At 33.9% G+C, this 12,497-nt stretch overlaps 1 protein-coding gene across 2 annotated transcripts in view; it reads right to left on the bottom strand.

The window, feature by feature from the left end:
* The window catches only part of CNTN6 (contactin 6), a 342,993-nt gene that overhangs the window by 278,936 nt on the left and 51,560 nt on the right, over window positions 1–12,497 (bottom strand). The window contains exon 2 of one of the 2 annotated variants that reach the window (XM_011986118.1): window positions 6,365–6,501. The exons of the other annotated variant lie outside the window; for it this stretch is intronic. Coding sequence (XP_011841508.1) covers window positions 6,365–6,419 — 55 coding nt within the window. The 5' untranslated portion in view covers window positions 6,420–6,501. The remainder of the gene's footprint in view (window positions 1–6,364; window positions 6,502–12,497) is intronic. 2 annotated transcript variants of the gene reach the window in all.

Below are 12,497 nucleotides of genomic sequence, written 5' to 3'. Positions count from 1 at the left end.
AAAAAAAGAAAAAGAAAAATATTATGAATCCTTCCATGCTATTTTCAAGTCGTGGCATAGCTATTTTTGAGTACCCTTAAAGTGAAAACATGACCTGGTGTTACCACTTCCATAGAATACTTGACCCTCTTCTTCAAAGACTTCATGGTGAAAACACAATTACTCACATTCCATTCAACTAAGAGCCTACATTTCCTGCAGCGTGCCAGTCTGCATACCAATCATTTCCTCCCAATGCTGACAAAACGTAATTTTTTTCCTACATTGTTATCAGTCCTAACAAACAATTTCACTTAAGGTTTAAGAATCAATTACTTTGGAAGAAGGTTTGATAATCATATAACCACCTTTATCAGTAGGCACTGCATGAAAATGGTGTTTTCAGCATTTCTAAATTGGACCATTTCTATTAGAAATTGCAAAGATGTCACTTGGCTTAAAAATATAGCCCGGTGTTCCATTCCTAAAGGTGCTATTATGCTAACAATAAATCTGAACAAGACCGTAGGCAGAGTGTGGGTTGTGATGTACTCAATATTCATTCACACTCTGACCCAAAGGAATATCCATTATGTGCTTCTGGGATCCTTGAGCAAAGCAGGTTTATTACACCTGCCAATTTTCATGGATTTGCTGTGTGATACATCGTTGTCTTTGAAGAAATCTTGGTCATAGTGAATATTTTCATTCTTCTGGTTTTCTCTCTCAGGTAGTTCATTTGCTCTGGCTCCCAATTCAATAAAAGGCTATGTTTGAAATAGAGTGAAATTCAGGCAATCATAAATACTTTCCAATGTCCCTTTTTCCTAGGTGCCTGACTGAGTATTTAGAAAGAGGTAGACTTCCTCCCAGATTCACTTGCAGGCTGTGTTACTTATAAAGCAGTAAGCTGTGTAAAAATCCTGCCAGGATTTTTTCTTTCTTTATTGGTATCAGCCCTAAAAACAACTTTATCTTAGTGTTAAAAGTAGACTACTTTGGGAGAAGTTTTGAAAATAATATAACCACATTTGTCAGCAAACATTACATAAAAATGATGGCAGCAAAGACTTATTATAATTTTGAGTCTCAGTTTATTCTTCAAGAGTAATTAATACAGTAGGAGAAACTAGCTCATTAGGCCCTGTTGGCATAATACAGTAATTAGAATGCCTCAAGGAGGGCTTTGATTCTACTCTGCCAATAAATGTGACTAGTTCTATGTTGACTTTCTTGAATTATTGCACTTCTTCATGACAAAACCAAGTCTCCTACTGAATAACTGGTACTTCTTCAGAACTAACCAAATAGGTATTCAGTCCATAATTTCATAAAATACATATAAAAGTCCTTAACCCATGGCAAAACAAACACAAATGACAAAAAAGTGGTTATATTTATGAACCAAGTGAACGTTTTATAAACTACCATTTAAATGGTAATACTTAGTTAAAATAACAATGTCAAAAGAGAATACATTAGGCAGAAATTCTTAAGACTATATGAATACTGAATGTCAGGAAAATCACATTCCTTGTAACTAGTATTCTGCTATTATTTATTATGTTTGATCTATAATAGCAGCCATTGACACTCACTGACACTCTTCTTAAGGACTGCAGAGCTTCTAATAGTCCACACATTTAAAATTGTGCTGTCTCTAACCCTGGTTAACTCATAACAACAGATATGGCACACGACTCAACCTATTATCATCAAGTATTTATTAAACATTTTTAATAATTATCAAATTTTTAAAGATAGGAATTTAAATTTTGAAATTTGTCTAATATTTCTCAAATTTTACATAAAAACCATGGTAAGGTGAAAGATTTAATAAAATAGAATCATCTAGTGCATTCTGAGAATTTTTCACTGTGGGAAAATGTGACAGTTAATCACATCAGTTAATCTTGGGTTTCTTATACAGGTGACATTCTAGGGTCAACAAAATTTGACCCTATGTGGTTTTTCAGCTTCTACCCGTTACTGACATTATTTAGTATTTATTAAAAAATAAAATATTTCTGGGTTGGGTGTGGTGGCTCATGCCTGTAATCCTAGCACTTTGGGAGGCCAAGGCAGGTGGATTGACTGAGCTCAGGAATTTGAGACCAGCCTGGGCAACACGGTGAAACCCCGTCTCTACTAAAACACAAAAAGTTAGCCCAGTGTTGTGGTGCATGCCTGTAATCTCAGCTACTCAGGAGGCTGAGGCAGGAGAATTATATGAATCCAGGAGGTGGAGGTTGCAGTGAGCTGATATGGTGCCACTGCACTCCAGCCTGGGCAATAGAGCGAGACTCCATCTCAAAAAATAAATAAGTAAGTAAGTAAATAAATAAATCAAATATTTCTTCATGAAAACAATCTGTGCATTGTCTACAAGGACAAAAAATAAACCTGCAGTTATAAATTTTTCTCCATATATTAATTTGGTTATCCAAATTATCTCATTGATATATTTTTTCTACTCTAAGATATGTAAATTTGAGGCCGAAAATAAACGTTCTTGTCTATATGAAACCTCTTGATTTTTTTTTCCTTCCAGGAATTATTGTGCTTCTTATAATTCCTTTATTTGCTCTTTTCCTCATTTTCCGTAGTGAATAAGCATTTATCCCAGCAGAGTTCTGTTACAAACTCAACCTCAAAACCAAATTTTCTAATTTGTATTAGTGAAGAACTTTTTTGTCACAAGGGGCAGAATCTCCACTGAAGTGGACTTACTTGCTGGTTTCCCTGTTTAGACTGGCAGGTTGAAGAGGGCAGGAACCCATGGACCTATTATTGAAGGTCAACACCAAGCTCCTTGCCTGGCACATCATAGTTTATAATAAATTTTGATATTTGTTGAAGTGAATGAACCTTTCTTTTATTCATTTAGCAAATATTTAGAATCCATGTATTAGGGGATGGAGAAGCAGTAAAACATAAAGCAGATGTAATTTCCCACCCTCACAGAGTTTCAAATAGGGCATGATTTAAAACTTTTAAAATGTCATTAAAATTCTACTTCTAGAAACTTACGACCATAACTTTAATACACACTGGCAACCATAAAGGAATGAACCAGACTAACAGTTCCCCAGAGGATATTATATGACTAAATTTATTCTACTATGATAACATAAATAGGACCAACATCATTAACTTTTGGTAATTAATTAATTCATTCATTTAACAAATATTTATGGAATCCCTACCAAGTACCAGCAAGATATAGTCCCTGCCATCTGGAAGCTTAAAGCATAGTGAGGAAGAAACATAGGAATTTAGTTTCTTATGACTTCTATAAAAGTTACCACAAATGTTATGGCTTAAAACAGTACATATTAGAGTCCTGGAGGTCAGAAGTCCAAAATGGGATTCACAGGGCTGAAAACAAGGTGCAGGCAGAGCCATGCCCCCTCCATAGATCGAGGGGAGAATCTCTTTCCCTGCCTTTCCCAGCATCTAGAGCTTCCTTCATCACACCCGGTGGCTCATGATCCCTTTCTCAGTCTTGAAGTCTAGCAGTGCAGCATCTTCACATCTCCCTCTGCTCTGCTGCCACATTGCCTCCCCTCTGTCAGGTCTAACTCTGCCTCCTTCTTACAATCTGGATAATCCAGGGCCATTAATCTCCCCATCTGAAGATCCTTAACTTAATCACATCTGCAAAATCCACTTTACTGTATCAGGTAGCACTCACAGGTTCCAGGTATTAGGACCTAGATATATTTGGGGTCATTATTTATCCTGTCATGCATATCAATGAAACAGTTAAAAAGTATACAATTAGTAACTGTATTTCCTAATTAAATGTGCCTTGGTTTTCTTCTAATATTTTAAAAATACTAAAATAGATCAATCAAATTTTTAAGTACTCAAAACTTTAGAAGTGTCCCAGAATCAATCATGTATGACTGTAGGGATTAAGTTTCATTTCGAAGGCCTGTGAGGCCAATGTCTATAAAGGCACTAGAAGTTGCAGTTAAGTTTTAGAAAATGAGAGGAGAGATTGTCAAAAAATTTTAAGTTTTAATTTAGAGTCTAGGGAGATTTAAAGTATCAACCTTTTAGAAAAATTATAACAATTAAAATAGCAAGGAAAGAGCAAGTAATTGTGAAAGATTTGCTGCTATTTCAGAATGAATAAAAAGTATATTTTGGAAAAACAAGATGTTATCACTATGCATAGTCACAGAACTCTATCATCAGACAATCTAATTTTCTAAACTAAAATAGTATCTGCCAATAGGGAGACACACCACGAAATCTCTAACAAAACAAACACATTTAAAGCAATACTCTCTTGTGTATATCATTATCAACATCCTTACCTCTGGGGCAATGTTTAGCTTAGATTATCTTATTTAAGTAGCTATGGCTTTAAAAAAATAGATCCAATCTGTTCTTTCACAAGGAAATTGTGCACCAAGGGTATATGATTATTTCACCCATTAGAATAAAGCAACAGGACATGTTGAATCACATCCAATTTGGATAAATAAAAGTTAATATAAGAGCTGGAGTGTTTCTCAGATTTGATATGTGTTCTGAGAATAATAATTTATTTCAATTTAACACGAAAGGTCTTTTAGAGATCCTATGCTAATTCAATATACATATTTAAAGGGCAAAATGTTAATGTTGAATTTTGACAGGAAGATGAAACTTAAGAGTAGGAATATAATTCTTATTCATACATGTATGATTTGGGGGCATCTTGATGACTTTTTCTGTCTTTTCTTAATCTATTATCAAAAAAAGAATACATTATTATTTAACCCCAAATCTTTGTTTTAGAGACCTAGAAGTGTCACCAATGAAAATACTGTAATCACTTTGAGTAAATATAACTATAGCACTTCTAGCTGTTAGCTTTGCTAGTGGTAAAATTGCTTTTATTTATGTGGTTTTCTGAATCTCCTGGTTGATTTCTGCATATTTTAGCATTCTCCTTCCTTTTAAGATCAGCATATCTGTTTCTCAGGATTGCTATAAAATATATGTCCTTTGCAATTACTGTGTTTCTGCCTTGTAAATTATTATGTTTATTTCTGCATGTCTCTCAATATATTACTGCTTTGTCATAAGTATGTGAAACTTCACTAGTACCTATCATCACATAGTCGGGGGGAAGAAGCATAGCATGGTAGAAGAGAGGCTTCTTTGATAATCCCATGATCTAATAAATGTCCATGCTCTGTAACAACTCATATAGTTAGGCTCAACAATTAATCTTGACAATTAAGCTCAGTAATTATGAACTCTATGATTGTAACAGACTAGGGTTGATTGTTTACAAAAACAGCCACAATTATTGCCTTTATTATTTTTATGGCCTTTTTATGGTAAAATTTTGCAGTTTTTCTATCAAGAGATGTAGTATCATTCCACATCCATTGAAGCTGGACTGGTCTTGTGACTTATAATTGTCAAAATAATGTCACAGAAATGGCAATGTAGCAGTTCCAAGCCTTGGCATCAGGAAATGCTGCATCTTTCTGTCTTTTGTTTTCTTGAAACACTGAGCAGTTACCATATAAAAGAATCCAGACTCATAGAGGGTAACATTTGGACCAGAGCCATGGCAGCACAGTTGTCTCAGTTAGGAATGTTCTAGAGTAGTCACGTCTCAGATGACTCAACTCATCAAAGATGCAGTGCACCCAGGCAAAACCAAAAGAAGACCCATTTGAGCCCATCCTAAATTGCCAACACACAGATTTATCAACGAAATATACGACTATTTGTTATTTTATTATGCTCACATTTGGCATGGCTTGTTACAAAGCAAAAGTTAACTGATACACAGATATTAACATGTTTAAGTTGAACATAAAAACATGTTCTTGTCTATTCTTTTGCAATAATTAAAAAGAAAATATATATAAGGTTATTTCTAGTTCTTAGGTAACAGTTCATATCATCTTTTCTTCTAAACGAATATAGCTTTGTTTTTTTGTCATATCAAATTCTAAACATGCAAGAAAATATGTGTTTTAATTATATATTTTTTAAAGACTTCACTATAATGAAAATAAGAAAAATTATTCACTGTTTATTGGTGGTAAAAAGTATTTAATTGTATTCTTTTATAAAAATGTCATACTACATTATTACGTAATTAAATATTACATAATTACATTGTATAAAAATGTCATATTTGACAACTTATAAATGTAATAATGTTAGTTTCCATTTAAAACTGGCATTTGATACATTTTTAAGGATTAAACTTTCCCTGTCTGAGTCATAGAGGTTACCTTCAAAACATTATCACTTAGTCATTCAAATAACATACAAATTGTGCATTTTGAAAATTGCTTCACCCGTAGAAAGAAATACAATGCCAATATATTTATCAATCAAAACTCATAATAATAGAACACTTTACCTGCACAAGAGTTTATGAGTGGCAGCAGAATTACCAGTTTCCATAGCAACCTCATTTCCACTTTCTAAGGTCAAAAATTTCTCCCATACAATCAGGTGGAAAAAAAAAGTCTATCTTCCAGTCAGTATCTCAAGAGTCTGAAAGAGACAAAATTGTCATGAAATGAAAAATGTACAAACATGAATATTTTAATAAGCATATATTTGCTGCATATTAATTCAATTTAGTATTAATACTATTATCCAGAATAAACCAACCTAAATGGATGCTTTCCACACATACATCTGTTCTGCAAACTCCAGTAATTTCAGCTCATATTTTCTTAATTTCAATTCACACCTCAAATATTAGAAAACATTATTTGTCCTAATATCACAAGAAATAAAGTTAATATTGTGCTACATAATTTCTGCAAGAAATCAATTTCTAGCAGTGTTATCTTTCAGGTATGACACATGCTTTTCCTAAGGGGTTACATCATAATTTTCTCTAATTTATTTTGACATTTAAGCTACGTAGTGATAAATGAAATCAAGATAAAGTGTTAGTTTGGCCTTTAGCCCAAAGAGAAATCTAATAAGAAGTTCATAAAAACTCCTAAACTCATAAAAACTTAGAATAAGCTCAGAATAAACTCATCTATGTCCATGCTCTGTAGCAACTCATGTAGGTTGGCTCAGCAACTAATCTTGACAATTAAGCTCATTTATTATGAACTCTATGACTGTAAAAGAGTATGGTTGATTGTTTACAAAAACAGCCACTATTATTGCCTTTATTATTTCTATGACTTTTTATGGTATAATTTTGCAGCTTTTCTATCAAGAGATGTAGTAGGTTACATTTGATAAAACTATTATATATCAAGTGATAAGAGCCTTTGGAAACTTTAACATAGTGGAAACATATTTTATTGAAATCTTAAATATTTTTTGGAAGTGTGTGGAGTTTAAGTGTGATGATAGTAAATAATAAAATTTTTTATCAGTTCTCTGATGTATTTTTAAATTTTAAAAATCTTTCATTTGTTTCTGTCATGAGTTCCTTCATCTTAAACCAAAAACATTGATTATATTTAACATTTAAATAAAATTTAAATTAAATGCTTTCCAAATTTAATCAAAGGATAAAAATCACAGGAAGAAAAACAATATTCAGGGGTCAACATATATATTGAGTCAATGTTCTTTCTCAAATGTTCTCATATCTGACATCATGTTTCCAATCCTTTTGACACCACAACCTTTAACACCTTACATAAATTAGATCATATGTTATATCCATTGATTCATTTATTATATTTTCATAAACATTTATTTATTTGTTTCCTTATATAATTACATTCTTTGCAAGACAATGGGCACTAGGTGTTAATGGTGAACCTAAATTCCTTCATTTCTACCTTTGAGGTACTGCTGTCTTGTGAGAGACATTTAACGAAAACAGAAAACAAAAACAAAAAAACCTTACACACACAGGTAAATATTTGTGTAGTAAATATGATAATGTTAAAGAAAAATGTAAGATGTATGAGATTTATAGGGTGGAGTTCAATTAGTATTTTTTAGCTGTGGCTTGAAATAAGAGTAGCTCTTTGCCAGGCAAAGAGTATGTGTACATGGGGTGAAAAGTGAAGAGTTGTAGGGATTACGATAGGTATGAAGGAAGGATGGGACTAGCTTCCTAAACAAAAGAGAGACAGTGTGCCCAGGTCCTATAGCAAGGCTTGAGTTGCAAGTTCAAAGATGTGAGAAAGTCCGGTTTGATATTCAGAAGGACTGTGGCATGAGACAAGGTTGGAGAAAGGGAAAGAGGCTGAAATATACAAGACGTTTAGGACATGTTAATGCATATGAATGTTGTACTTTCAGATTATAATTGAGAATTTAAAGCAGAACAGAATCAAAATTTACGTTATATCTCTGGCCACCGTGGAGAATGAAAGAGATGGAGTAAAAAGTGGAATTATACAGAGTAATTAAAGGCTACATTTATAGTACAAGAAAGGAATAATGAAGGTTTTAAACAGAGTAGTGGCTTTGAAGATTAAAAAAAAAAAAATGGATCTCTGAATAGTCTTCCTGCCCTAAATCTCCTGTCCCTTCTACTCATTTAAATGTTACATCAAAATTTTCTTCCTAAAACAAAGATTGGTCCAATTATGCCTGTTTATTCAATGGAGAGTTTAATCACTTTCAATTTCACAAACATCCAAAGTCTTTGGAATGATATTCAAGACTATACACAATAGGTTTCTCATCTTCCTTTTCTCACAAGACTACTACTAAATACTTCCAATCTTGTGACAAAGATCTATTTCCTGTGCACATGCATTATGTATTATCTCTATATAGATGCATTTAATTAATATAGAATTCCTCCTTAGGGTCTGTATCTCTCTAAAAAACTGTACAATGGTAGCATGACCATAGATATTTGTTTTCACTGGACAGTTTCCATGTATCCAATTGTCATGGCAGAATTATCAATATTATCAATAGACTCTTTTTCTCAAAAGAGCCTCAGTTTATAACATAAATTACATGGTACACTTATTTAATGGATATTCATTATTTTTTTAACCAATAATTCTGTCTTCTTCTTGTGATAAAAGGTCTGTGACTTTCTTTTGAGGAACCATCTCCCTGTATACCATCAGACAATACAGTCAGGGAGTTATTGCCTCCACCTTCCAGCTGCAGGAACGAGCATATGACCAGGTCACTGTCAATCAGTAATCTATTTCTTTGGCTACAATATTTTGTAAAGAATTCAGCATATTGCTTAATTGAAACCAATGGCAGTCAAAGCCAGGACCTTTGTCAATATTATTAGAAAAAGTGTATACTCTCTCTATTAAGTTATCAAGAGATAATAAACCTGTTGATCTGGTATATCTCACAACCATTATCTTGACGAAAGTTTGCAGCCACAGCTAAAAACTTCCAATTCCCCTTCATGGACAGTTTGCTAAGGCTCTATGCCAAATATATCCCTTATTAGGCTTTAATAATCCTGGATTATAGTACACATAGATCCAAATACCATAGATCCCCAAATCTCTAACACCCAGAAACAGTCCCTACTTCCTTGGGCTAGAAAATTATTTAAAATATCCATTCCTCCGGAGACCTGCAAGGCCTAGTCATCTCTATCCCATTTTCCATTTGCAAGCTACCTCCAACAGTCTCAGCTTGCTGTAGTTCTGTTCCTGGGTACAATTTCCTTTGTGGCCTTTGACTAATTTAGAGCTGTAAGAAGCAGAGTTCTGTTTTTTCTATATCTGAGTGTTATTGTGATTTATTCCATTATTCAAGGAACCTATAATCATACCCGGTATTGTAGAATCATGAAACATCTTACCTAAACCCCTGGAATTCTAAGATATGTGAGCCAAGAAGACAAATTTTTGCCTAGTCCTGTTTGTATTTTGTTTTTGTCTCCTTCTGCCTAAGTAATCTGACAAGCACCCCCCACCTTTTTTTTTTATGAGATGGAGTTTCGCTCTTGTTGTCCAGGCTGGAGTACAATGGCACGATCTTGGCTCACTGCAACCTCTGCCTTCTGAGAGCAAGTGATTCTCCTGCCTCAGTCTCCCGAGTAGCTGGGATTACATGTGCATGCCACTATGCCTGGCTACTTTTGTATTTTTAGTAGAAACAGGTTTTCACCATGTTGGCCAGGCTGATCTTGAACTCCTGACATCCAGTGATCCATTCATCTTGGCCTCCCAAAGTGCTGGGGTTATAGGCATGAGCCACAGCACCTGGCTCCCTTTATTGTTTATTCCAAATTTATATGAAGTTTCTCTTAAAGATTCTAGAGCAGACTGACACAATATATTTCTCCTAAGGCTTGCACTTATCAAAGGCTCCATTATATTGCCAAGGTTTTTGTACTTTACCTTGATGATAAACACCATGTATAACACTTGCTCATAATACTCGGCATGGTGTCTAATGCAGAGCTCATAGCTACTCAGTAAGCATGAGCTAGGTTTGTATTTGACAGCTGAACAACCTAGTATTACGGAGAAAAAGGCTACACTGGGAATCTAGAAATTTTGCTTCTACTATTGTCTCTTTCTCTTAACCAGCTGAGTAACATTGAGTGATTCATGTACAATCACAGTGATTGTCAGTTTCCTCCTTTGAAAATAGAAGGGTTTGACCTAGAAGTCACCTTCAAGTTTCTTCTAGCTCTAATATTCTAAGATGATTTGATTCCATCCAGTGTATAATTCGTAGCAAATGTTGCCCTTTATCATCTGATTGCTTATCAGCATACTATAATGAGGGCAAAGCCCGAAAGATGTTATATTTGGCATTCCTCTATAATGCTAGCCTGAATAGCTAATACTTATGCATCAGTTGCCATTTGTAAAAGTTTCATTCGTAAAAGTTTAAATGCCTAAGGAAGGAGAATACGCTGGCTCAATGACAACAATGCAGATAAGAAAAGTGTAGTTATTTACTCACAGCAGAATAGAGTAGAAATATTCAGTGAGTGAAATTTATGCTAGTCACTGACATGCAAAATAGCCACAGGAATTAATTCTAGGTTCCTGGAATCCTACAGGTCACTTGAGGCAAAATGGACTAATAAAGGAAAATCAGTATATAAGTCTAACGTAAAGAAACTTCTAGAACTTAAAAAGAGTCTCAAAAATGTATCACCAGCATTTTGTTTTAGATGAGGTCTTCTAAGTGATAATTTGGCCCAGAGTGGTGAGTATCTTGGTTCATAAGCTAACTTCTGAGAATATTGTTCTGTTACTAATGGATAAAATTTGTCCCCCAAGACCACGTGTATTTACTTTTTCTTGCATGAAATTTTTCAGTACAAAATTAACAATTTCAAACACTTCAAGAAAACAGTATGTACGGGTCCATAATCCCTTTTCTTGCGATTAAAAAAAAATCTTTGAAAGTTGAAAATTACATGTAAACTTGGTGGCAAAATTTATTTGGTGGCAGAGAATTGTCCCCAAGCAATACACACCAAGCAATGTGTGGTTGCTTAGATCTTTTCACTCAAATTATTATAAATATTGATGTATTTTTCTGCTGAAACAAAGATGTTGGTTGATAAGTGTATCAATGATGTGTATGCTCATTGGGCATATACATACATATATATACACACACACACACACAAATTTATATGTATCTTTAATGTACATATCTATCTATAATATGTATATACTTGCACATAAAAATACATATAAATTTGTACACACATATCTGTTAGTATATAGAAATGCATATAAATTTGTACACATAAATTTATAAATAAAGAAACATATAAATTTGTACTACATTGCCTTTCTAAAGCTAAAACAAGGGTCAGCAAACCATAGCCTGTTGACCAAATCTGGCCCTTTGCCTTTTTTTGGTAAGTAAAATTTCACTGCAACCCAACATGCCCATTTATTGATGTATTGTCTATGGCTGTTTTTGTGCTACAAAGGCAGGGCTGAATAGTTGCTCCAGAGACCACATGTCTTGCAAAGCTGAAAACATTTATTATCTGACTCTTTCTGGCTTTCGTGCTTCTGGAATTTCTTTTGCTGATCTCTCATTTAATGAATTCTAAACTCTAAGACACATTTGGCTGTGAAGATTTCTGTTAAAGGATTATCCAACTGTATTTCTTTAACTCAATGTATACATACTCAACAAGAATACCATGTATTTACTAGAAAAAGATGCAATCCTGTATTTTGAAGTAGCTTCAGACTGTGAGCCCTGTCTTTATATGACCTCTTCTCACCATGTTTCACTGACTTGCTTCTGATTCCTGAAGGCAGATGAAAGAACTCAGAAATTATTGCTGTGACAGTGAGGTTATACGCAGTGCTAATTATACTTAAACCAGACAACATTAAGACTTTCTTTGTTTGGTTCGGAATAATCATGGTTTTTTTTTTTGTTTTTTTTTTTTTTCTTTTTTTTTTAAGGAATGGAAAAGTGTCACTCACTCTATTTCCTGGCTCTAAAACCATTCATTAGTCTATAAATGTGCACAATTGCCAGGAAACCAGGAATAAATGCAGAAGTCAAATAATGGCTGGACCTCAGGCATCAGGAGAATTCTGGAAGGTGGCTGCCATGTTAAACTTTGGTTTGTCCAG

This window comes from Mandrillus leucophaeus, unplaced genomic scaffold, assembly GCF_000951045.1.
Source record: "Mandrillus leucophaeus isolate KB7577 unplaced genomic scaffold, Mleu.le_1.0 Scaffold1078, whole genome shotgun sequence".
NCBI lineage: Eukaryota > Metazoa > Chordata > Mammalia > Primates > Cercopithecidae > Mandrillus > Mandrillus leucophaeus.
The sequence above is the reverse complement of the archived record's forward strand: the minus strand, read 5'-3'. Positions and strand labels throughout refer to the sequence as shown.